The 27600-nt window shown below is 32.5% G+C and overlaps 1 protein-coding gene across 6 annotated transcripts in view; it reads right to left on the reverse strand.

The window, feature by feature from the left end:
* slc4a10b (solute carrier family 4 member 10b) overlaps nucleotides 1-27600 on the reverse strand; it is a 57943-nt gene that overhangs the window by 11992 nt on the left and 18351 nt on the right. For 4 of the 6 annotated variants that reach the window (XM_042731883.1, XM_042731882.1, XM_042731884.1 and 1 more), the window contains 14 exons: nucleotides 26409-26490; nucleotides 21209-21352; nucleotides 20103-20241; nucleotides 17789-17949; nucleotides 15841-16029; nucleotides 12984-13072; nucleotides 10208-10365; nucleotides 10040-10127; nucleotides 7196-7342; nucleotides 5910-6004; nucleotides 3202-3376; nucleotides 2945-3078; nucleotides 1412-1657; nucleotides 1204-1309 (listed from right to left, as the gene is read on the reverse strand). In XM_042731883.1, the coding sequence (XP_042587817.1) occupies nucleotides 1204-1309; nucleotides 1412-1657; nucleotides 2945-3078; nucleotides 3202-3376; nucleotides 5910-6004; nucleotides 7196-7342; nucleotides 10040-10127; nucleotides 10208-10365; nucleotides 12984-13072; nucleotides 15841-16029; nucleotides 17789-17949; nucleotides 20103-20241; nucleotides 21209-21352; nucleotides 26409-26490 (1953 nt within the window). Of the gene's footprint in view, nucleotides 1-1203; nucleotides 1310-1411; nucleotides 1658-2944; nucleotides 3079-3201; nucleotides 3377-5909; nucleotides 6005-7195; nucleotides 7343-10039; nucleotides 10128-10207; nucleotides 10366-12983; nucleotides 13073-15840; nucleotides 16030-17788; nucleotides 17950-20102; nucleotides 20242-21186; nucleotides 21353-26408; nucleotides 26491-27600 lie in introns of all 6 variants that reach the window. The other 2 variants (XM_042731887.1, XM_042731886.1) reach the window with 1 other exon arrangement.

The following is a 27600-nucleotide window of genomic DNA, read 5'->3' on the forward strand; positions in this document are numbered from 1 at the left end:
ATTACTGAATTTCTAAATCTCACACACACACACACACACACACACACACACACACACATCTGCTTAACATGCTGCTATTTTCACTCTTGCCCATTAAAAGACGAGCAGCAGCAATGATCTTTTTTTAGCTTTCATGGTGATTTATCAGACGTAATCCAGCTCAAATTTTCTTAATCTCACTTAACATCCCTTCTCCATCATGCCACTCAAACAAGACATTTTTCATTCCCATAAAACATAACATGCTTGGAATAACTTTGTTTAAATGTAAAGCAAATGTGGAGTTGATGCAGTGCAGGTTATAAGACTTAAATAACAGTTGGCCTTATTCTCAAAATGTCTCACTTGTGAAATATTTGGAAAATTTGATGATTCTGACAATTTTGTTTTCACAAAATTATAGATCATTCCACTAAAATCATACATACGTGGTCAATGTTATGAATATTATGAGTATTTGATCCATCAGGCTTTCATGGCACATAAAGTACAATATATTGAGAATATGAAGCTCAAACTTGATATTCAGAGCCCTAAAGTGATAAAAAAATATCCAGTTACTGATACTGATATTTATATGGCCACAAAGTAAGATCAATTTCTGATTCTTGTAATGTAAATCGATAAGATAGTATAACAGTATAGCAGATACTTACATAAAATGACAAATATCAGTTGTCTCTATATAATAATATGTCTAAGTAGGTTTATGGAGTGCAATAAAATGACTCAGAGATGAACAAACAAATGTTCCTCAAAAGCCTGATGATCATATCTAAAAAATTCACACATGAACAGGACTGTTCTGAAAAATGCTGGATAATCAAGTAAACTGAAGCTACTTCAGTAAGTGATCAGTAAGTGTTCATCTAGAATTATTAATAACAATAATAAAGTTATTCTTATGGTTACATTATAAAAATCAGTAAACATTTCACAACAAAAAGACACATGATCCGCAAGCTGAAGGTGGACTTTGTACAATTATTCTAAAAGACCTTTAACTTGCTAAAAAGTATAAAATATTAATCAAACAACAGAAGGCATGAAGCAGATTGTGTAAATGTGCACATCATGATTTTAGTAACGCTTTGATTATGCTGATAATTTAGAGGCCTTAGAAATTTGCTAAATATGATACAGCAGGCTTTACAGAGTTAAAATCAGTTCAGGAATTCTCAAAAGACACAGTGCAACTCTGACCTGAACTTCCAGAGCCTCCCAGAAGATCTCCGGAGCTGAGATGTTGTTCTGCTCCCAATATTGAAGAGTGGCATTGCTGGGGTTTGCAGGCTCAATACAGGAACATCTACAAGAACAGAATATTGAGGGTAAAATGCATTTGATCTTCAGTACAGCATTGGAATCTATGTTACTCTGGCTCTTTCGTGCCATTCCAGCCAGTGTTTACCTGTAAGTGGTGAGTTTCTCCAGATTGTTGTTCATGTTAATGGGATACGTCTCCCCGAGATGAATGAGCTTCTCCAAGGCCTCGTAGATGAAGATGATGCAGATGAGAGAGGCGAAGGCCTCCTCCGTGAAGCGTGTGATGTAACAGACGAGGGAGCTGGCATCAGTGGCCACCAGCAGCAGACAGAGGAACGCCGTCCACAGCCCGATACATGCCCTGAGGGACAGATACGACAACCCATACTCCCTGCGAACAAACACACCGCGAGCCACGACTCATGTTAACACAGGCTGAGGCTTACACAGGCCGTATCAAGATTGAGAGAGGTTTCAAGTCTGAAGAGATGTAGAACATGGTTAGGGGTTACTAAGATATTCTGAGTGGTTGCTAAGTGGTTTCTAGTCTGTTCTGGGTTCTAGAGCAATGCTATAGCATTCCAGGTGGTTACTAGATTAGATGATTGAACAAATGAACAAATTAATGAATGAAAGAATGGATAAATGATCAATAGATAGATAGATAGATAGATAGATAGATAGATAGATAGATAGATAGATAGATAGATAGATAGATAGATAGCTATATAGCTAGATAGATAGATAGATAGATAGATAGATAGATGGGTGGATAGATAGATAGATAGATAGATAGATAGATAGATAGATAGATAGATAGATAGATAGATAGATAGATAGATAGATAGATAGATAGATAGATAGATAGATAGATAGATAGATAGATAGAGATAGATAGATAGATAGATAGATAGATAGATAGATAGAAGGGGGGCGTGGATAGATAGATAGATAGATAGATAGATAGATAGATAGATAGATAGATAGATAGATAGATAGATAGATAGATAGATAGATAGATAGATAGATAGATAGATAGATCGATAGATAGATAGATCGATAGATAAGATAGAAGGGGTGTGGATAGATAGATAGATAGATAGATAGATAGATAGATAGATAGATAGATAGATAGATAGATAGATAGATAGATAGATAGATAGATAGATAGATAGAAGGGGTGTATAGATAGATAGATGGATAGATAGATAGATGGATAGATAGACGGACAGATAGATAGATAGATAGATAGATAGATAGATAGATAGATAGATAGATAGACAGACGGACGGACGGACGGACGGACGGACGGACGGACGGACGGACGGACGGACGGACGGACGGACGGACGGACGGACGTACGGACGGACAGACAGACAGACAGACAGATAGACAGATAGATAGATAGATAGATAGATAGAAGATATGGATGGATAGATGATGGATAGATAGATAGATAGATAGATAGATAGATAGATAGATAGATAGATAGATAGATAGATAGATAGATAGATAGATAGATAGATAGATAGATAGATAGATAGATAGATAGATAGATAGATAGATAGATAGATTTAAATAATTAAGCAATATAAACAGATTTTTTTCATATTAGTTTATTAATTTAAATATTATTAATAATATTTGTATATATAATAATAAATAATATTAGACATACTTGCAGAATTTGAATAATATTTTCTCAAACACCAGGACCGGTCCGGTGCTGCCCAGAATAGTGAGAGGCTGGCCGCCAAAAAGCGAGTAAGCAATTCCAGTCATGGAGGCTCCAAACAGCGATTCTATTGCACTCTGGGAAGAAGGGAGAATATGTCACAAAGCATCATGTTTACATGACTACACTAATATAGATTCAAATATTAATGACTAGCTAACGGCCAATTAGATGAGCCTGATGTGTTCAGGTGTTCTTACTATGCGTCCCTCTGTGGCTTCTCCCAGCAGTCCTCCGAAGGTGATAACAGGGGACATACAGGCGCAGTACAGGAACAGGAAAGAGGCCAAACACTGCAGGCTGAGCGCATCTGTGAAATCCGACAGGAAGTGCGGAGCCTTCCTCTTCACATCCAGAACCAATCCACCAAAAAACCTGACAAAAAACACCAGACACGAGATTACTGCCGTCTGAGCTGTGCAAAGAGGTGGAAAACTGGCTTAAACCAAATTCACAGTGTTTACATTCCACAGAGAATCACATGCAAAATAAACACTCACCAGGCTATTTCATTTCACCAGGCAATTATTATCATGAAAATTTTACAGTTTTCTTTCAAAACTGTCAGTAACTGCCATGCAAAAAAAGTACTATTATTACTTAAATTTGAGGAATAAAATAAAAATGATAGGAATAATAAAAAATAAAAATAAAAACATGCATTTAATATGTGTAATTCTCTTGAAAATAATGTCACAATGCAAAACAATTTTAATGCACCTAAAATAGGCTTCATTTACAACCTATTATTATTGATTGATTATTTTATTTAATTTTATTTCATTTAGTTTTTTGAGTGCAAAGAATGTCTTGCAAGTCTAACAACAGAAAGAGAAGTTGATCTATAGGATGGCTGGAGTTTTTTCTCCATGTGCCGACACATATGTGAAATATTCCTCACATGAAGTCACGGTTTTCTGACCGGTGTTGCTTCACAGTAAGACAGAAAGTCTGGCGCGTCTTGCATATGAAAAAACAGTTGCACTGTCATAGGGATAAAAATATATATTTTAATTTAGTAAATGCTAAATACAATTTCATAGCCTGTATTAAATACTTTAAACAAAAATTTTTCACAATTCACACGCTATTGACTAGTGTGGCAAACAAAAACAAATATGGATAATATGGATAAAATGTTATTCAGGTATTTTTAATCCATTCTTTAATCCAATTTTGTAATAAAAAAAATTAAATAAAAATATCTTAATATTTGGCATTCTGATCACAATGAGTCCAAAAAAGAAATGTTAAAATCAAAACAGATCCGTCGCACTGGAAATGCAAGGTCAAATCGAGACCATTGCATTCTGGTATACAGTAGTTTCTGTAGCACAATTTAGCAAATATCATCCAGATATTTCATGCATACAGAAAAACTACATTTTGTGTACAGTGTAGACATACTACGTATATAAGGCATAATTCTTTAAACAGAAAGAAATATTAATTAGGGCTGATCAGATATGATCGCCGTGAACCATTTGGGAGAAAAGAGCCATCTGAGAACAGAAGGGGATTATTGTTGTGAGAAGAGAGAAAGTCACTCAAAGTTGTGAAAACTGTCACTCAACAGGAAGAGTGTGACCAAATGTCAAACATGGCGTCTGTCCAGTTCACTGGAGAGTTGAAAACCTGGTCTTCAGTGGCACGGCTCTCGGTTACATTGTAGTTCAGAATGAAAGCATCGTCTTAAATGATCTGCATTATTACAGCATGTGCCCTTTAACTGTCATAATGAACACAACGGTGAGCCGTCTGACCTTTTACAGCCATTTGGCTTCAAAGAGGAACATTTTATTTCTCAGAGGCTGTCCTTTCATAGTTCATGCAATTAAGCCGTTGTGTTTGAGGCACAAAACAGTGTTTTTTCATGCAATGGTTACTTTTGAGCTTCTGGAGTATTTGGCTTTTCGTAAAATCTTGTTTCAGACTAATGGACAGAAAACATCCAGCATGCACTTTTAAGTCTTTGTTTTATTGCACTTTATCTATTTGCACATGTAAATTTCATTTACAATACATATCAAAATGAGTTTGTAGTCATACACCAAACTTTACAGTTTTACTCCGATCTGTATTCTGAAGGTTTTTACAGAAGGGTTTGTTTATATATCATTTTCCTAATTTTATACAATACATTATACTTTTTTTCTGTCTGTTGACAATATTTTCTGATTTGAAGAATGATAAAAAAGAGAGATCCAAAACCCCTCGGTAAAAACCTTTAACTTTAATGTGTCAACAAAATAAAACAGGAATTTTGAAAATGGCATTATCCAATGTTCAGATTTCTGTTCCAAAATTAATGCAAATTAGTGCATGTTTAATTAGATGATGCTTCATTTGCATAATTAAACATAATATCGAAAAAAGTGTTGTTTTAGTATCATTGAGAAACTATTATAGTTTTTATTATTATTTTGATTTAGTTTTTATTTTTACATTATCTGTTTCATTTTCAAGTTTTAGTTCTTTTTTGTGTTTTTTTTTAAATGTCTACATAGTTTTAAATCATTTTTATTTCAGTTTTAGTACATAAAGTTAAACTAAATGAAAATGAGAAATTATTTGTTTTACAGCTGATAATACAAAAATGTGTATTATTATGTTCTCCTTAAATTCAATTTAAAATCAATAAAATGTGAATAACAGCTCAGATGATTTGGAAAAAATTAATGATAAATGTTTTCACATTGATTAAAGATTTCATATTCACTTTGGTTTCTAGGCACAGCTGTTAAGATTAAGATTCTAGAGGACACGGGGGAAAAAGTCTTCAGCAAACATCTCAATTTCCTCTAAAAGGAGAAATTAAACAATCTCATTTATGATTTTCCGAAGGCTTTCACACAAGCTGACGTGATTGCGATGTGTCTACACACTTACACACACACTCCAGACTGACCTCCCGGTGCGCTGCAGCTCAGGGCCTCCATGTCCACCATGTTCCTCCGGCTCTGCCAGCTCTCCATTAGGCACTGCAGGGATCTTTCTCTTCTCCTGTTATATCAGACACAGACAGAGAAAACTGAGAGAGGAGTGTTTGCAGTGATATTCCTCAGACGTTCTGCTTACAGTTGGTTCTAAATCTGTGACTGTACATATTAACGACTGCAATTATTCCAGCCTGCTTAACATGCAAACATTTGTTTTTAGACAGCTGTGATGTCATCATAACAGCTGCATAGTGAATTATGATTGGTCTTGTGCTACTTGCATTTATTTAACTAATTTATAGTTATAATTACACTGCATGATTGAACCATTTACTAACCATGATGCTGTTCTAAACCTACACTTACATTCAGAAGTTTTTGGCTGGTATGATTTTTTTTTTAATGCTTGTTGAAATATCTTATGCCGTTATCAAGGCTGCATTTATTTGATCAAACATACAGTAAAATTGTGAAATATTATTACATTTGAAAATTTATTCCATTGATCAAAGCTGAATTTTCAGCATCATTACTCCAGTCTTCAGTGTCACATGATCCTTTAGAAATCATTCTGATATGCTGATTTGCTGCTTATAAATCACTTGTGACTAATTTAATTCATCCTTGCTTAATGCAAGTGTTAAACAGTAGTGTAAAGGATTTTATTGTGCTTTTTTTTCTTAGAGAGAAGCTCCCCAAAAAGTATTATTTTCGTATTCTGTGGTAGAAACAAGTCATGCCGGTTTGGGACAGCATTACAGCAAGTCAGAATTGCAATTTCATGGTCAATTATACCATTAAGGCATTTAAAATCTCAGGGGGCATGACAAACAAATAATTTCGATCATCAGGGTTCAGATGAAACACTGTATGCTCAGTGGTTTCTCAGATTAATGTCTGCAGGCTGATTTTATATCACTTTATATCATCATTGAACAGCACTGAAAAAGGGTCCATTTTTCACTATTTTCTCTTACAGTACAGTCTTAATCCTCTCTTCAATATTTTCTAGATAGAGATTCAACAGCAAATGCTCCATTTTAATCTTCATAACCAGATGGAGGCTCATGGCCAGCTGTGCTTTTATAAATCATGCGCATTACGTCAGTAAATGACTTACTGTACATATACATGTGGCAGAAAACACTGAATTTGACTTAGCAAACAGTTTTTCATTTTTATATTAACTACTTCAGCTCTGTGTTGTCTTACTGTAAGTTTTTCTGGTTAATACACTAGTTTCTGTTTCACTGACCTGGGACGGGACGTTTTTTGGCGGCTCTATCCTGATGGACGGGTCCCATTCTCCCGGTGGCAGAACTGTAACTTGGTCAAGAAATTCATCAATTCCAGCAATCAGATCATTGCGGTCTTTAGCTTTATAGGCCACATCATGGAAAACCTACAAAATACAAAACCAGAACATTCTTAGTCAAAAATCTATGGATTTTGATTTCCACCACAAAATAAAGCATTAAAATCAAGTTCATATCTCAAAATTCCTGACCTTTTTTTATATACATATTTATATTTTTCATTTCTATTTATATTTCTATAAATATATAACTCTCAATTCTGAAAAAAAAAATTGCAATTGCAATGAAAAGTCAGAATTGCATGATAAAAAAGTCACAATTACCTTTTGTATTTTTTCTATTTCATGGCGGAAACAAAATTGCAGAAAAAAAATAATTGTGAGATAAACAGTAAACTCTGAAGTCGGAGGAAAAAATAAAAATTTAGATGTAAACTCAAAATTCTGAGAAAAGTTAGAACTGATAATGTAAACTCAGAATTCCGAGGGAAAAAAGTCTGAATTGAAAGATGTAAACTAATAATGCTAAGAAAAAAGGGTAGAGCTGCAAGATGTAATATTCAAATAAATTCTGATAATAAAACAAGATTTACCTCTGAGTTTTGAGGAAAGTCAAAATTATGAGATGTAAACTCATAATTCTGAGAAAAAAGTCAGAATTGCAATACATAAATTCTTAATTATGAGAAAAGACAGAATTGTGAGATGTAAACTCAGAATTCACACACAAAGAAATCTGGATTAAAAGATATAAACTCAACAAAAAAAAAGTCCGAATTGAAAGATATAAACTCAAAAAAAAAGTCAGAATTAAAAGATATAAACTCAAAAAAAGGTCCGAATTGAAAGATATAAACTCAAAAAAAAAAAAGTCAGAATTAAAAGATATAAACTAAAAAAAAAGTCAGTATTGAAAGATATAAACTCGAAAAAATGTCAAAATTGCGAGATCTAAACTCAGAATTCAGATAAAAATGCACTGAAACATTTTGGACATTATTATTCCATTATTCTGTTTGTGTTTCATGAAAGAAAGAAAACAATTTGGTAAATAAATGATTTTGATTTTAAGACAAGCTGTTTCTTTAAGACTTCATATACTGGAAGCCTGGTAGAAAAGTACATATTCATATTTTCACACTCCTCAATAATGTCTTAAGATGTTGCCTTAGCAACATCAAGCAGCAGCTTGGCACGAGGGTGGTTTTCTGGCTAATTAGCAGTCATTTGCATGTTATTAGGGCTGTTCTGTAAGTCTCCTCTGCACCTCAAAGACTAAGTGAGAGAGAATGTGCTGAGCTGTGAAAGACCTCAGGAGTCTCCAGCGCTCTCATCTCTGTGAGAACGCTTCAGTCTGCATGAAATCCAGTTGATTCAAGCAATACATGTGGGGTGTTTTACATACAATGCAAAGCAAAGCAACACTTATATGATACAAGATGGAAATGTCCTTTATTAATATTAATGGGTCATTCCTACCATGTAGTACAGTTTCATGTCTCTCTTATTATGTTGGATAAAATGTAAAAGTTTTTTATGTAAATCAAATTAGTTTTCTTTTAGCATATTTGAGTTAATTAATGTTTAATCATTTAAAGAAAATTTTAAATTATTTTACCTTGGTTTGAGCAGATTTTAAAGAAATATCGTAGGTGTTTCTTAATTTTTTTCTTTCTCTAATTGAAATGTCTCAAACAAAGTAGATTTCTCCTTTGAATATTGTGTTGATAGATAATTATTTTGTACATATTCCTTTTCCATTCATTCTTTAATTAACAAAAGCCACTTCCTAAATTACATAATCTTCCAAGAAGTGAAATAATTTTTGATAGATTTGATGAACTCTGTAAGGTTTTCTGTGGTATAAATCGCTTTGTATCTTTCTAAAATTTCCTGTTAGATCAAATTACAGAAATTGGGATGATACAATTTTAGAAAGTATAAAATTATGAATATAACAAAAATTAAATATATACAGTATAATATGTGACCCTGGACAACAAAACCAGTCATAAGCATAATTTTTTTGAAATTGAGACTTATGCATCATCTGAAAGCTAAAGCTAAATGAGCTTTCCATTGATGTATGGTTTATTAGGATATGACAATATCTGGCTGAGATACAACTATTTGAAAATCTGGAATCTAAGGGTGCAAAAAAATCTAAACATTGAGAAAATCGCCTTTAAAGTTGTCCAAATGAAGTTCTTAGCAATGCATATTACTAATAAATTTGCGGAAGGAAATTTGCTAAATATTTTCATGGAACATGATCTTAATATCTTAATGATTTTTGGCTTAAAAGAATTTCATTTCTTTTATTCTATATATTCTATTCTATAATTAATTTCTACATATGACTGGTTTTGTTGTCCAGGGTCACATATTAAAAAATAAATAAATTATTGAATCAAATATTTTCAAGTTGACAGCTTCATGTAAGTATACTTTCCTTTTTAATAACTAATTAGTCGGTGTGTGTCACTCTAAAAATTCCTGTTAGATCAAACAACAGAAATCGGAATGACAACATTTTTTTAAAAAAATATATACATATAAAAATATTTTTCAAATATATAATCAATTTTTTGATCAAATAATTTCAAGTTGACAGCTCAGACTTTCATTTACATAAATGCAGCTCATTTAATCAGAATTTAGAATTAGAACTCTTCAATTGATTTTGAATGATTCTAAATGCCTCTGGATCAAAGACTAAACGTGAACACAAGAGTACTTTGTTAAAAGCTGTAAATACTGTCAAACAACTTCATGCCCTCTTACCTCATCTGTCATTAAAGTAGCAATCGATCTGCCAATCTCATGATATTGTGGTCCTTTACCCAGAGGCCCCAGCAGGATGAACAGAAACCTGACAGATCAGCCACAAAACACTAATTTAAATGGTGTCAGGTTATCAATATAGACCAAACTGTCCAGTTCTATGCTCACCTGGTGGTAATGGGCACCTCTGCCAGGCCGTTCAGCAGCACAGCAGGAGAGAGGCGGACGAATGCCACGACAGGCCTGTCCAGAAACTCCAGCTCTCCAACCAAAACATTAGAGGCCTCTGCGCCCGGAGGAATCTTCTTCATGAAGTGCAGGTCTATCTACACACAAATCATTATGCAGAGTCAGGTTACTGCAGCGCTAGATGAGAAATGCACATGCACACTGAGAACAAAGCCTGGCATGGATGTTTTCAACAGGTTTATTATATAAAAAATAAAAAAATAAAAAAAACTTTTTAAACAATTTTAAGGAAAATGTAAAAAATGTTACTTTAAAAAAAAAAAAAATAATTCAAAATATAAATAGAAACAGTACCTCAATAATACAAAAAAAAAAACTAAACTCAGTATTTTCAAGCCATAACTATGCAACCCATCCATATCTAGGATTCTAAGTGATTTTCACAACTGGATATGGAATATTAAAAAGCATGAAAAACAAATCCATAAAGCTTCTGGAATTATGTTACCTATGGAAATGCGTTCTTAGACTGGTTTAGGGTCAAAGGTCAAAATGATGTACAGAACCAAAGAGATTATGTATGTTTGCATAACGCAAAACTCCATGTGTTGTGTAAGATTTCATAATATTACTCTCTATGTTATTGCAGCATTTCATCACGACCCCTGTGACCTCTGACAGCACTGCAGCCGCTCTCTCATCTGTTCATAGGATCACAACATAATACCCACTTAATACAAGAAACAGAGCAGTCTAATTTCAGGTAAAGAGGGTTTCAAGCACAGTGTGTTTGAAGCGTAATCTCTCTCCACAGAACAGACCGACGGCAGACGGAAAATCTAGACCTCTGTGTACTGTACACTGAACTGCAAGACATGTCACACTGTAAACGTCTTAGTTATTTTAATAGAAACTTTAAGTTGCTAAACCAAATATAGTGAAATATTTATATACTGTAGTATTAACAGGATATTTCACTATAAAATGCAGTAAGATTTGTGTTTTTGCGAAGAAAAATTAAGAACGTCCATAAAATGTATGGAAATAAATGCATGCTTGTAGAATTCTACATTACATATTACATTTAGCAAGAACATACATGTACTTTTAAGGGAGTTGGTGATAAAATAATATATATTATTTTTAATTGTAAATTTTTTTGCACAACTACCTTTTAAAATTTCAGGGTTAAGATTTTTTAACGCTTTTGAAAGAAGTCTAATAGGCTCAAAAATCCTGAATTTATTTGCTCAAAAATACAGTAAAAACTGTAATATTGTGAAATATTATTACAATTTAAAAGAGCTGTTTTCTATTTGAATATATTTTAAAATGTATTTTATTCCTGTGATGCAAAGCTGAATTTTCAGCATCATTACTGCAGTCTTCAGTGTCACATTTTTTTTTGTTTTGCTGCTTAATATTTTGTGTAAACATTTTATTTTCAGCTTTCTTGATGAATAGAAAATTCAAAAGAACAGCATTTATTTGAAATAGAAAATGTTGTAACAAATGTTTTTATTATCACTTTTGATCAATTTAATACATATTTAATGAATAAAATCCTTCGTTTCTATTAAACACACACCTCACACATTTGAATGGTTTTATATCATGGTTTCTGCATAAATATTAAGCAGCACAACTGTTTTAACTATTGATAATAATCAGAAATATTGCTTGAGCTGCAAATCAGTGTAAGGGTGGTTTCCCTACAGTGGTTCAGGCTGTAGGATTGCCGAAGGACTAAAGAAATGTTATCAGCACGATGGTATAAAACTGTACATTTCTAGTCTGTTACCACCCACTGCCACTTATACCAACGACGGAAATAAAGCGCAGTTAGAATAGCTAAATATATGGGACAGCATTGCTATTAAGTGACTATATTGTATTGCAATAGGTAGCACTTCAAAGTTAATATTGAATCAAGATTAGTTAGCACATAATTAATAATTGAAATGGTTTTTAATAACAAATATTTTGTTATGGTTACACTTGAATTGGTTACAAAATAGATGAAGGGTAGTAAAAACATATAGTTAAATGTACCTAACATGTATTTAAAATATTACCTGAGAAAGAAAGAGGAGAGGGGAAGATGGAGAGAGGGAGAGAAAAAGAGGGAGAGAGGGCAGAGGGCAGAGCCCTGAGAAGAGAGCTCCAGCAAAGGAAAGAGTCAGCAAAGAGAAAGAGAAACAGAGCAACATTTACAGTCTTCTTTTATCCCTTCCTTGACCATGTGACTGAAACCCAAATGTGAGACATTCAAACTGACCAATCAGCAGACTACAGCTTCACCCAAAAGGTGTGACAATTAGCAGACCCCCGATGTATAAACATGTTGGCCTACAGGCCTTGATCGATATCAGCAATTCTGTGCCTTCAGGAATGCCAAATGGCCCTTTTGTTACTCAAGATAGTTTGGGACAGGAAAACAGAAGTCTTTGATAATTTTTGACCCTACATCAGTATATTAGAATGATTTCTGAAGGATCATGTGACACTGAAGACTGGAGGAATGATGCTGAAAATTCAGCTTTGCATCATAAGAGTAAATTGCATTTTAAAATATATTAAAATAGAAATCACTTCATCTGAATTGCAATAATATTTCACATCATTGCAGCTTTACTGTAAATTCTAGGACATACACGCAGCTTTGGTGAGCAAAAGAGACTTCATTAAAAACATAAAAATATGGTAATGCTTCCAAACTTTTGACAAGTAGTGTAGTTTAATTGTGCATCATTACCTTGCTGAAGTCCACAGCACTGTTTTCACGGCTCACGTCATTCTTGCCCTCGGTGGTCAGCGTTTGAGACTGCGGTGGAATCATCTGACCTGCAGACAGAGAGACTATCAAACAATCAATACTAATCAGTGTTAATCAGCCGATGAATGAAACGCAGCATAAGCATCGGAAGATTGAAATGATTGTGTTTATGGATTGGTAGGAGAGAATGATTTTAATGGAGGTCTGTCATGATCTCAGATGTGTTTTGGCCTTCACTATTGATTACTCCATCCATAAAGAGACGTAATGAGCAGAGAGACGATGGCTCCTACTAATTTCACATTTTTGCCTTCAAAAATGGATATAAATAAATCACCAAGCATCACTTAATGGAAACTCGATTTGCGCTCTACTCTAAAGGCAGCTAAAGCAGCTTTCCGTGCATGAAGCAGCACCAAAGCCCTCAGTTAATAGAGCATCGCACATGGCATGAACAGATTTGTGTTTATTAGTCATGCTCGCTGCTGTTTTAATGCAGCTTTGGCTCAGCGCTGCATGAATTACAGTACTAATGATGCTCTGTGCATCTGCACGGCACAGAACGAAGGGTCTGGTACACTTCATGCGTTAGCGTGTGGGAAGCTGGCAATCTTCCTAAACATAAGCCCTGTGTAAAGGTGATGAATATTCAAAATAGCCTTCACCTTCCTCACACAGTACAATCTCATGTCATTTATCTGCAAAATCACACTGCTTATCTACTGGGGCAAATTGTATAACACTAATGTATCACACTTATACTGTTTACATTTGCTTTTATTTTGTAAATTCCTTCCGATGCATAAATGTAAATGAATCAATTAACATCAGACTTAAGTAAACTAAACAAACTAAAAGAAACAATGCTACTAACTTTACCTACATTTATTTAGTAGCATGAATGTAAGTAAACTGTTGCTGCCTTCAAGTACTTAAAAGCCATAGCTAGTTATGTTTTTGTGCAGGAAAAAAAATGTGTGAATTGGAAATTTTTTAGTGTTATTTATTTATTTTGGCATCTGTGCTTAAACTAAGAGGAAAGGATGTGCATTAGGTGCATAATTGACACTTTACTCTGTATTTTATCCTTGTGCAGCCAAAGAGAATCATGGGAAATGTAGTTCTGTCATCCAATACAATGCAACAATCCCATTCATTTTTTCCGTAAGAGACTTGATTTTAAAGATAACAGATCTTCTGTGAGTTACAAAGCTGTTTATCGATGGTATACGCTTTTGTTGAAACCATCACCCTACATTATTTTAACAATAATTGTGTTTAAAAGTGGAATTCCTGGTGAAAAACTACATTACCCATGATCCTTTAAAGAAATTTCTATCAATCAGAAAATTAAACCAAAAAGCCTCTTAAGCACTGCGACGTTTCCCTATGCTCTCAAACTGCTTAAATATTTGTTAACATATGTTCATTTAATCATAATTCTTCTTATATAATTATAATAAAATATATTGCTTCTTAAGATAGCCTAAATATAGTTGTAAATAAAACAAAGATTATTGGAGTACATTTTACAAGAAAACACTATTTCATGTATATCATGTTTAATTTAATATCTTACATGCTTAATTGTGAAATTCTCCAGCAATTTCTGAGAGAAAACTAATTCTAATCCAGTGTACTGTAAATTATGAGTGGCTTGTTGCTTCAGCAAAACTTCACAATCACCTTTAGAGGAACAAGCAACTAAATGAATCCAGCCATGGCTATTGAAGAGGTTTTTAGCTTAACAACTTTTGCTGTATGTTATTAATATAATCTCTGAGAATTATGCATTCTCGCACCCCGTCTCAGCATTTTAGACTACATTTTGTTTACCACGTGCAACCTATCCGCTGAGATAACCACCTTCACGTGTTATGTTTTAGGAAGCACTACAGCAGAAGGGAAAGTCTCTCAAGTTAAACGTTGCCTGGATCCAAGCCGATGTCTCTGTCCAGGCTGAAGGAGGTGGTGGGGTTCTGGTTTGGGTGGGTGGATGTGGAGGATGGAGGAGGGAGAGGTGAGCAGCACAGAGGCCAGCATGGAGAACAGGATGAGACCTGCCCATCATTCCCATCACAAACAACTGATCGCCACAGAGGACACTTAAAGAGATGAGATGAAGCGCCTGTCACACACACACACACACACACACACACATATATATATATAAAGAGGAGACAAGACAACAGAGACACTGAAACTGTGAGATGTGTGAGTTGATTTTTGGGAGTGACAGATTTCTAATGAAACCAGCAACAACCGACAGTCAAATGGACATAAACTGGACAATTTCAAAGTTTCAGAAGTGACAACTGCATTAAATAACAGCCTAAATTATTGTTCCATTTTCAACTCACCTTATTTTTCCCATTTGTAATTAATAAATAAATATTAAAAAACATAAATATTTATAAAAATAAATAAATATATACATACAATGGTTGTTAAGATTTTTTTTTGTTTTTGAAAGAAGTCTCATCTGCTCATCGAGGCTACATTTATGTGATCAAAAATACTTCTAAATCATTTAAATTGTGACAAATTGTTACTATTTAAAAGTACTGTTTTCAAAATACTGTAAAATGTAATTTATTGCTGTGATCAAAGCTGGATTTTCAGCATCATTACTCCAGTCACATGATCCATTAATAAAAATATTATAAATGTTTTTATTGTCACGTTTGATCAATTTAATGCATCCTCATAATAATACTCATTTCATATTAATTTACTGAATCCAAACTTTTAACCTGTAGTAGTATATCGTTTTGATGTCATCTGCATAATCAGACCTGCAACCTCCTTTATTTTCTGGACAAGGATAAATGAATACCGTTTTTGTCCATGCAGTTGGTCTCAGACTGCCTCTTGCCAATGTCGGCGAAAGAGCGGACGATGGGAATCCGATTGGCCAGTTTCTTCTGGTTCTGATGATGGTGCTGCTTCAGAAGAGCTTCTTTGACCTTCTTCCTGACATCCTCTTCCAGATGCCCGGCCACTTCCTGCTGGTCCAGCACCATTTCTAAGAAATTCAACATACAACATCACAAATGATCAGCAGCAGAAGAAAAAATGCATTATTACATGCCTAACACACACACACACACATCTTATTTTTTCAAAATGTTAATACATAAATATTTGTAAAATTAAAATATGTAAACATTTTTAAGAATTTAATGGATATGAGTTAAGAATTTAATGGATATAATCAATATAAATATCACACTTGTAACATCACCATGGCATATATCTGATGTCATTTAGATGATCTTTTTACGTTTATTGTAATTTTATACTAAAACGTGAACAGCGGCGCAGATGTGCATCAGTATAGATCTGCCGAATGCTATATTCATCTTCATATGTGCCACCAAAGTGTTAATTATTCAACTAAACACATAGAATGATGAATTCTTAACACAGCATATGTCTGGCCAGTGCTCTCTTGATACAGAGCTGATGTGATCTTTAAATGGCTAATCTGTGCTAAATGTTTGGCAAGAACCTCATCTGTGTCTATTTTGCAGATGTTCCTTGAACTCTGCATCAAGACACTGACATTGATGTTGATGACGAGCGATGGAGCAGCTGCTCAGAGATCCAGAAGAAGCAGAACAGCTTTGAGTAATGCAAAATTCACATGCTTACGAGAGTGAGGTGCAAACACTGTATAATTCATGACTGACACTAAGCGATAAAGACAATTTCCAAAGCGCACTCACCTCTGGAGGCTTGTTCTAGTGCATTGAAATGACATTTAAAAATACAGTTTGTATACAGATAGAATGATGAATTCTACAACACACTTTGACCTTTTGTGACAACATGCCCCAATATTGTTGTCACAAAAGGTCAAAGTGTGTTGTAGAATTCTCTGTATCCAAATGAATATGCAACTCTCTCATTCACAATTCATGAAATACTGACTCTCATAAGCTGAACACTGAACACTAGAACCTTGTACATATGTGCAAATTACCTGAGCTTTTAACACTGTGAGTCTATACATATGGCTTGAGCTCTCTTACACAAATCCCACAGAGATTAAAGTGTAAAACTCAGTTTAAGGTGTTCCTCAGCGGCATATGAGCACTGACACATCCTATTACAACGTGCTAATTTGACAATGGAAGCTCATTTGACCAGAAATAGCAAACATTTTATGAGCACAGGAAAGATTGAAAGAGTAAATCTGGTTACAGTTCACCAATGCAATCAAAACAGGAAATATAACAAATTATATTTTACAAAAAGAAAATTAAGTCTATTTTTATGACCATTATTTTTTCCTCTTTTTTTGCATTTTTAAATTATTTTCAATCACATTTTCCAAAAACTCTCATTATCTGTAATGCATGTTTTATTTTTACATTTTCTAGAATGAATTATTTTCAGTAGTGATTCTCATTTGTACACTGCAATTTTTACTGTTTTACAGTACAAGATGCTAGAATAAAATTATTTCATTTTTAAAAAGTAAAATTAGTGTAAAGACAGTTCAGCAAATATTACAATAATGTAGAAACAGTTTACAATTTTTTATTCACATTACAGTACAAAAAAATGGGATTTTTTGCATTAATGAGAATTATTTGGGGAGATGCAATTCTCATAAAAATTATGTCTCAATGCAAATATTAACCAAAACATTTACTTTTTTATTGATTTTTGGGTTAAATGTGACCTAGAAATGACAGATTTCACCCAAAAGCCCAATGTGTTTGTTTTGAAATCAGTTCTACGATGATATGTTGCATTTCTTTGACATAAAACACAACCTGCAACCTCCTCCAGAGAGCTGGCTCTCATGTCCAGCATGACGGTGCCGTTGATGATGCAGCTCCGCAGCTCAAAGAGACTGTGCAGAGAGAGCGTCGCAACGTATGGTTTACTCCAGCGCTCACCTCCATCCTCCACGTCCTCTTCGAACTTCAGCCACCTGGACAAAGAGACACAGACATGGTTAAAGGAGTAGTTCACTCAAAAAAAATTTTGCTTACTGTGATGTATTTATCAGCTGTTTGGACTCTCATTCTGACGGCACCCATTCACTGCAGAGCATCCATTGATGAGCAAGTGATGCAATGCTACATTTCTCCAAATCTGTTCTGATGAAGAAACAAATTCATCTAGATCTTGGATTTTTGGGTGAACTATTTATTTAAAAACAACCATAAATGCAGCCAGAATACCAATGTCTGTGGAAAATAAGAGCTCCAAGATACATTTTAGAGTTTAGAGCATAACTTTCATATGAAGCTCTTGTACAAATCCAGAAGAACCAGAATCTAGTGCACGAGATGTACAGTACAAACTTTATTTCATATGCCAAATATATCATATTTGTCCTTTTTGGAGCTTGACAGGACTATTAACTGTCATGAACATTATGCAGATTAATAAACAATAACATAAACAACCTTCCTTATAACTTTTATTGAATAAGTAAATGGGAATTTGTGTTGCCTCATGTGAATTTTTAATATTTTTAGATATAAGCACTACAGTCTACATGTTGTCTTTGCTAACTGAAGAAAAAATGAAAGCAAATCTCATGCTGAGTGCACTTGCATTTAGATGTGGTGCCATATGACAATGTAGAAACCGTCATCATTATAATCGCTTTATTTAGCCTTTCTGTTTGATCACACGCACACAAATATTACATAACAATGCTTCTTTATATAACCTCAGCTCTCTTGGAATAATGCTGCTCAACAGATTTAATGCATTAAACATCACTCATGCTCTCAAAACACATGAGAGCAGCCAAGAATCAATCTCTGAAAAATACTGAGCATTAACGCATGATGTCAAAATATTGATTCATTATTTGTGGGCTAATAACAAATAAAGATTGCTGAGATGGAGAAAAGAAGAAGCCTTTTCAAAATAGTTTAAAGCTCATGTGTCAAGTGCTTTAAAATGTAATTTGTGCATGTGGGGGGGGGGGGTGGTTGTTGTTGTTTTTTACAGATTTGCATGTTCTGACCTTGGTACATTTCCATAAGGGCCATTTTGTGATGCCATTTCCTGTTCTTGGGGTTTCTTGTCACGTGCATTGGTCATATGACAAAATATGTAAATGGCCTCCTGTGTGTTGTTTTTACTACTATTAGTTGTTTTTTCCAAATATCATAAAATTTTAGTTTTTATTTGGATTTTAGTTTAAGTGTTAATAATATGTTATGTGCTTTTGTCATTTATTAGTTTTTTTCTGTTATACCATACTTTTTTTTTTCATTTTTAGTTTTAATTTGACCTTTTCATGACATCATACCTTTCTGATTGTCAAATCAAATAACCCCAAGAATAAAAAATAAAAAAAAACATAAAAAAATAAATAGATAAACAAACAAAAATACCTTGAAAAATAATTATTAGGATATGTACACTCATATTCTATTCAAGGTTTACAGAAAATCACTTTTTACTGTATGATTATTCCACTTTTTTGGAGACACCGATGAAAAACAGAGTTATTTTAATATTATTTATATAGCATATACAGTGTGTGTGTATATATATATATATATATATATATATATTATTACATACAAAAAAAAAAAACAAAAAACAAATTTACCCGATTTAAATTTTTTAATTTCCGTTTTAATTTTAGCTTAAGTTTTAGTAATATGTTAAGTGCTTTTGTCATTTTTATTAGTTTTTATATTTTTGGCTACATTTGTTTCTTTATTATTTCATTTAAATTTTTAATTCAACCTTTTTATGGCATAAGATTTTTAACTGTCAAATTAAATAACCCATAGAAAAAAATATAAATATTTAAATGAATTTATAAATGATAATTTATAATAATTAATAATTTATAATATAAATGAATTTAAATGAAGGCTTATGAAAACATTTTTTCACTTTTTACTAGATGATTGAGACATCTGATAAAATCAGGATTAAAGATTATGTCATTTATATTTATTATTTTCTTTAAAAATCTGTATTTTATGTTATTTTTAAAATTCTTTTCATCTTCTCAGACATTATTACATGTCATTAATCCATGAGTGCATACTGAATGACTGAATCCAGACAGATGAAGTCACATGACTGAGTCACATGGGTCAGTACCTGGCGGTTTCTCTCCACTCAGCATCCTCTCCGTCACGCAGGCAGATCTCGTCCAGCTCGGTGAAGAGGTCATGTGGTATGTGCTCTTCATCATCATCCTCAGTACCCAGCAGAAACTGAACCCTCTGGGAGGGAGTATCTGTGACACAGCATTTCAGTGACTTCAATAAACCACCAAGCTCAGTTCAAATGGTCACATGGCTAAAATAGGCAGCTAAAAGCTTCAGAGACCCCAAACTGTTCTGTGTTCAACACACGTTTTGTGGATAATAATAATAAAGCACAGAAAAGAAGCAGCTGCTCTCTATAGCAGGACTGAGTCATCATGATGAGCTGCTAAAGGAGCAACACACACTCCAACTCTGAGAGAGAGAGAGCTTCAAAGAAACATAATACAACAGGACAGACCATCAAAGGGAAAGAGAAATAATGAAAGGATATCAGAAGGAACAGAGAAAGACAGCAAACAAACAGAAAAAAAGGATTTTTTTAAATCATATGTGACCCTGGACCACAAAACCAGTCATATGGGTCAATTTTTCGAAATTTATACTGAATTTATAAGCTGAATAAATCAGCTTTCCATTGATGTATGGTTTATTATGATAGGACAATATTTGGTCGAGATACAACTATTTGAAAATCTGGAATCTGAGGGTGCAAAAAAATCAAAATACTGAGAAAATCATATTTAAAGTTTGTCCAAATGAAGTTCTTAGCAATGAATATTACTAATCAAAAATTAAGTTTTGATATATTTACAGTAGGAAATCTACAAAATATCTTCATGGAACATGATCTTTATTTAATATCCTAATGATTTTTGGCATAAAAGAAAAATCTATAATTTTGACCCATACAATGTATTTTTGGCTATTGCTACAATTATACTAAAAAGCCTTTACTTGCTAAAAATGTATAAAGTATCAATCAGATGACAGAAGGCATGAAGTACAGTAGATTGTGTGCGAAAGGTTTTTTAGCAGTTTTGATCTTGTTGATCAGAAACGGGCTTTTATAGGGTTAAGAATGTTTAGATATTTGTACTGAAAAAGAGGAGAAAAACACTGAGTAAGAAAGTCACTGAAGGAAGGATGGCTGGCTACTGTATGAAGGAGATTCATGTCCGTCTTCGACGCCCGAGTCTCTCTCCCTGCTCCTCTTTCTGTGTCGGTGTCCGTGATGCCGATGACGGCGGCGGGTTCTTCTGCCCAGAGGAACATGAACCCCGATATACAGAGTCCTGTGACCTGTCCGTCAAACACAAACACAAGCACTCAGAGATGGTAGAAAATATAGAGAATGATTTAGTTCACGTTCCGAGGTCACTTGCTAATTAGCATTTTTTGAACAACATAACTTTCCCTGAAATTAAACCTCATATTTTTTTCCCCAGTGCGATTGGAACATGCTAAATGCTCATCTATAAAAACAAAATATTTTTAATAAGACAATATTTTCAAGATGTGGATAACAAATACTGGGTAAAATATTTCTTCAGACAATTTTGGAGCAATATTTTCCAGCAGTGAATGAACTGCTGTGATCAAAAACACTAGATTATTTCAGTATTATTTATATACTATAGTATTTATACCATAATTTATAGTATTTAAAATAAATTTCTGTATTATATCTATTTTTAGTATAGTATTCTATAGTATTATATAGTATAGCATTCTACATCAGATTTCATTTAATAATACATTATGTGTTTTTGTCATTTTTATTACTTTTTTATTATTCCTAATTTTTTTTTTAACTTTTATTTCAGTTTTAGTTTCATTTAGTTTATTTTAAGTTTCAAAGAAAACATTTCTAATTTTCACTTATTCATCTTTTAATTTAATGTTCTTATTTTATTTTAGCTTTATTTCAATTAGTGAAACAGTGTTGTTTTAGTAATAGTTATAAACTATTATGTGCTCTGTTTTACAATTTAAGTATTTGAAGTATTAGCTTTTATTTTTGGATTTTCTGTTTTAGTTAAAGTATGTTATGTACTTTCATCATTTTTGTTAGTTTTTTTTTATGTTTCTATTTTCTATTTAATTTAATAATAAAAAAAAAATTAAGCAATATTTTCCAGCACTGAATGAAATATATACGTACATTAATAATCAACATTGATGATTAACTGTGTTCATATCCTGGATGGGTTTTCTTTTTACTGACTCTGAATTGCAATGTATGATGGGATTGTCTTTTCCATAAATGACAAATGCAGTGCTGCTTTAGTATTCAGCCAAAAGAAGGCGTCTAAGAAGGCTGCATAATTATGCCGTGACTCATTTGGAATAATTTTCCTTCATAATTATGAATTATAAAGCACAATTATAAAATAATTATACAGTGCCTACTTTTTGGAAGGGATGCTGCCTTAAACATATGAAACCTGCTGTCTAGGTAGGCTGCTCACTAGGTTTTGAAGTGGATAATTCACTAGAAACACTTTGGTGTACTATTTTTGGGTTCAATAATTACATTTGCTAAACATATTTAACCCATACAGTTATTCATCTTTTTGAACGATGCTAAAATAACAGTCATCACTCAGTTTAATTTACGTGCTGGGAATACATAACATATGCCCATCATATATTATTATATAATTATTATAACATAACATAGTTACACACATTTATTATACAATAATTAAATGACAAAAACAAAAACACTGTTATTTTCAGATTCCATTTTAATGTTAAGTTTGTTATATGCTTTAGCAATTTAATTCAATTAAATTATTTTATTATTATTATTATTATTTCTAGATTTGTATTTTTTTAATTTATGTCAGTTTTACTTTAATTTAATTTAGTTTAAGTTGCCAAGGAAACCTTTCAAATAGGTTTTTTTATCTAATTATGTTATGTGCTTTTGAAATTCATATTCGTTTTTGTTTTTAATCTTTCTATTTTGCCTAAATTTATTTATTTCAGCTTTATTTCTATCAACGAACCACAGTGTTATTTTAGTATTATTTATATACTTTTATAGTAATTTATACTATAATTTATATAATATCATAGTATTCTGTTTGAACTATTACACTATTTGCTTATTTTTGGTTTATTTTAATTTTAGTTAAACGTTTTTGTAAAAAAATATCATAACCAATCTTAAATAAAATTATTTTCTCTTTTTTTTTTACTTTTTTTACATTTGAATTTTATTTAGTTTAATTGAAGTCATCAAGAAAACATTTTTAATTTTCATTTTTAAAGATTAAGATTTTCATAGAATTATATACTATTTCAGTAAACAAAAAATTATTTTTAATAGTTAAGTTTTCATTACAACGTATCAGAGACTTGATGGTGAGCGCCTAGCAACCATGCAGATCACCATAGCAACTGCCTAGCAACCACTCAAACACTATAGCAGTGAATTAGCAAGTAGTGGGAAAACTGTCACTTCATATTTTCTTCTTTATGAACAAAACATCTTCAAAAGCTGAAAGTGAATTTGTAAGCCACAGTGAATGAGGAAAAATTCATATTTTTGCTGTCACAAGCAGTATTTTCAGTACAGCTCAGTTTATATATATATATACATATTTGTCTTGACAGTGGGCTCATTATTGCATGGAATTGTGGGTAATATCCTCATAACACCAGCCTGGGCGCTCAGTGAAAGCTGCCTGCTGCTGTCACACATCATGAAGACTGAGCTCTGGAAAGCTGCTTTTACATTTGCATTTGCAACTTGTCAGCGCACTATAATGCTGAGTGATGAACTGGTGACGTTTTCTTGACCAAACACAGTATATTCAAAACCCTCATGAAAACAAAATGAGATTTTGTGGCTTTTAGTTAATGTCTGTTAGCTCTAAAGTCAAATTGTGTACAGCTAAAAGATACAAAACCTGACTGCACAGCAATATTATAATACATTCTATAATGATAATAGTTATGTCCATGTAACAATTAATATTAATACTTAATATGAATGCACAATACACATTAAAAATGTACATTCATTTGACTTTTTCAAAATAATCAAATTAAATATTTTAAAATATTATCTAATATAATTAGCATAAAATTAATGCCTATATTACGCCCCTGCAACAATAAATATTAATATTATAGAGACCAAGTTCACATTTAAAATGAACTTTCTCTTTACTTTTAAAAGTATTTTCATTATTATTATCAATACTATAAAATAAAATATAATATTAATAACATGTTACTCCAACGTGCACATTCTTTTTACTTAAAAATCAATTATATTATTATTAAAAATACTATAATATTGATATTAAAGTACATCCCCGTAACAATTAATCTTAATGTTAAAGACATTATATTTACCTTAAAATATGTAAATGATTAATAAAATAAAATGATATAAAATATTCGATAATATTAAAAGCATTTACTACAATTTTTTACACCCATGTAAAAGTTATTATATTAATATAATTAATAACTATATTATTATAATTATTTACATTATTAATATCGAAGTGAACAAAATCACATTCTATTTGCTTACAAAAACGTAATTATTATTATTATTATTAAAATATTATATAAGATATTTATTAGTAATAGTAATTATTAGTAGTATGTTACACACCTGTGACAATTAATAGTAGAGACAAATTCACATTTAAAATGTACATTCTTAAAACATTATTATTAAAAAATATTATACCGTGTTAGTAGTAAGTTACACCCCTGTAACATACATTTATTTCTTCTTTATTTGTTTATTTTTTAATTGCCCGATCTGATAAATGTAAAAACTGACCTCACTTTGGATAGAACACCTGCCAAATACATACCAATGTATTATCCTCTTTCAATAGAAAATACATTAACACAAAAAAAGAAACCTGCACTCATCAAGACATGAGGTCTTTAAGTTCATCAGCCAAAGATAGAGATGCATGTTCACAATTAATGCAAATAAAGCAGGCACAAACATAAACAGAAAAGCGTGTGATTATTTCTGACATGTGTAGGACATGGAGCCTCTGTTTAGACACTAAAAGTCTTGATGACCCATTTTTTATTCTAATTTAGATACTGTAATTATTCTCTGCCTCTTTCTCACCAACAAACACAGTAGGATGTAAAAATAGTGGCTGACGTCATCCGCCATCCTTAGAGAAGATGCTTCCAGTAGCTGCTCTTTTCCCCTGTGAAACGCTCTCAAATACTAGCTCTCCGTCCTCCCACCAGTCTTTTCTATTCAGGACATCTCAGAGGCAGATAAACACACACACCCACAGACTTTCCTCTCTGACTAACATGAAGTTGCTCTGAAACAGCTGGTTATTATTGTGTGTGAGAGAAAGAGGACAAGCATTGCATCTGTACGTGACTGATGATACATCACAGCTGCTCATTTAATACACACAAAGCTGTCCATATGATGCTAGACTTCAGCAACGGGACAATGAACGGATCTGTTATAAAATCCTACCTTCTGTGGATTTACCCTGTGTGTGGATTTATTAAAAGACTGTTTAGCTTCATTCATCTTCTTTGTTTGCTTATTTCACACCATGCCGTGACAATCTGGTAGTTTTAATATGAATATTAATTGTAATTAATATGTATATTTATATCAATATTAATTAAATTAATTAGGTTTAGCTATTTTTTTATCAATATTCTCTGGGTATATGCAGATTAAATATATTGGACATTTTTCTTGATCTGCCATATTTAATGTATTTTTTCCACCAAGGTTGCTGCACAGTAAAAATAATTTTTCATAAGTAAAAAATACAGTAAAAATACAAATATTGTGAAATATTTTATTTTATAAAATAACTGTTTTCTATGTTAACATATTTTAAAATTAAATTTATTCCTGGGATTCAAAGCTGAATTTTCAGCATCATCTACAGTGTCACATGATCTTCAGAAATCATGATAATATGCTGATTTGCTGCTTAAACATTTCTGATTATTATCAGTGTTGAAAACATTGTGCTGCTTCATATTTTTGTGGAAATTATATAGTTGTGACAATGATTTTTCCAGGATTCTTTGATGAATAGAAAGTTCAAAAGAACAGCATTTATTTGAAATAGGAATCTTTTGTAACATTATAAATGTCTTCACTGTCAGTTTTGATCAATTTAATGCATCCATGCTGAATAAAAATATGAATTCCTTTAAAAAACTTTTAAATGCCAGTGTTAGAATTTGTGGCAAATAAATAAATAAATACATGCATGACAAATAAAATTGACTGCAAAAAACAAAATCACACATATGATATTTATAGATTAAAAATGTCTCCAAAAATATTGTTTTGTTTAAATTCTGATTATGTATTTACCCTCTAGCTCCTCCTTCTCCAGTCCAGCTTTAAGCATGGAGCGAGTGCCTCCTCTGTCCACCACGGCCTCCTCATCATTCCTCTGTGTGTGTAGAGAGAAAGAGAGAGAGAGAGATGTCAGTGTGAAGGTCTGTCTCAGAGTGACAGGTACAATGGATGCGTCTCACTGACAGATGCTTTTGTCCCGGACGGTCATACAGAGACACACTGACCACACGCATGCTGTCTTAAAGTCTTAAAACTATGGGCATATAAACAAAGAATTACAAAAATGCACAACAAAATGACTAAAACTTCAACTAAAATTAAAATGAAATCAGAAATATATATAAAAAAATCAAAATATTAATAAAAACTATAATCTCTCAATGAAAACGTCACAGTATGCCATTATTATTAATACTAAATTACTAATATTAATAAAGAGACCAAAATCACATTTAAAATGTACATTCTAGTTACTACTAAAAATATTAAAATTATTGTTTTTATATTCTTTTTTAAAAAAATTGATGAGACAATTTAATAATTTATGGGTGATCATGGGTGGTTGCCAGGACATTGTCATACAGTTGCTGAGCTCCATACAGGTTTGAAATAAAAAGTGAGCACCTAATGATAAACAAATGTATTGCTGTAAACAAAGAAATACGATTCCCATGCATATGCATTGCTTGAGGACACTGCTGCATTTTCATCCTGGCCCTCGATGTTTTGCTCTGTTTTCTATAAGGGAATGAAAGTGCAATCCAGTTACCATGGTTACTAATGTAGCCAACAGCAGCAGCCTCTCCATGAAATCAAACCGACTCATGTTCTTCAACAAAGACAGGTTTTTTGTGTCTGTGAGTTTCATATTGAAAGCTTCACCAAACATGACAGTCAAATTTAACTTCACTTTCTCTTTAAAAACAAACAAAAAGACAGTGCTGGACGGGTATCAGTGACAACATGAGCTCCTTACAACTGGAAGTCATTAATATGCATAAACATTAGTAGAATATACACAATAAAAATGCATATTAATATGTATATCTTCTCTAATAAAAAAAAACATAAAATAATAAAATTAATTGGACATTTTAGTGATTTAATATTTAAAGGACATTATTAATATCAAACAGGCCAAAACTGCACATTATTGTTTTTCTCCATCATTTTATGACAACTGAATATGATCAATAATTATTTT

The sequence above is a fragment of the Cyprinus carpio genome, chromosome B9, assembly GCF_018340385.1.
Source record: "Cyprinus carpio isolate SPL01 chromosome B9, ASM1834038v1, whole genome shotgun sequence".
In the NCBI taxonomy this organism is placed as follows: domain Eukaryota; kingdom Metazoa; phylum Chordata; class Actinopteri; order Cypriniformes; family Cyprinidae; genus Cyprinus; species Cyprinus carpio.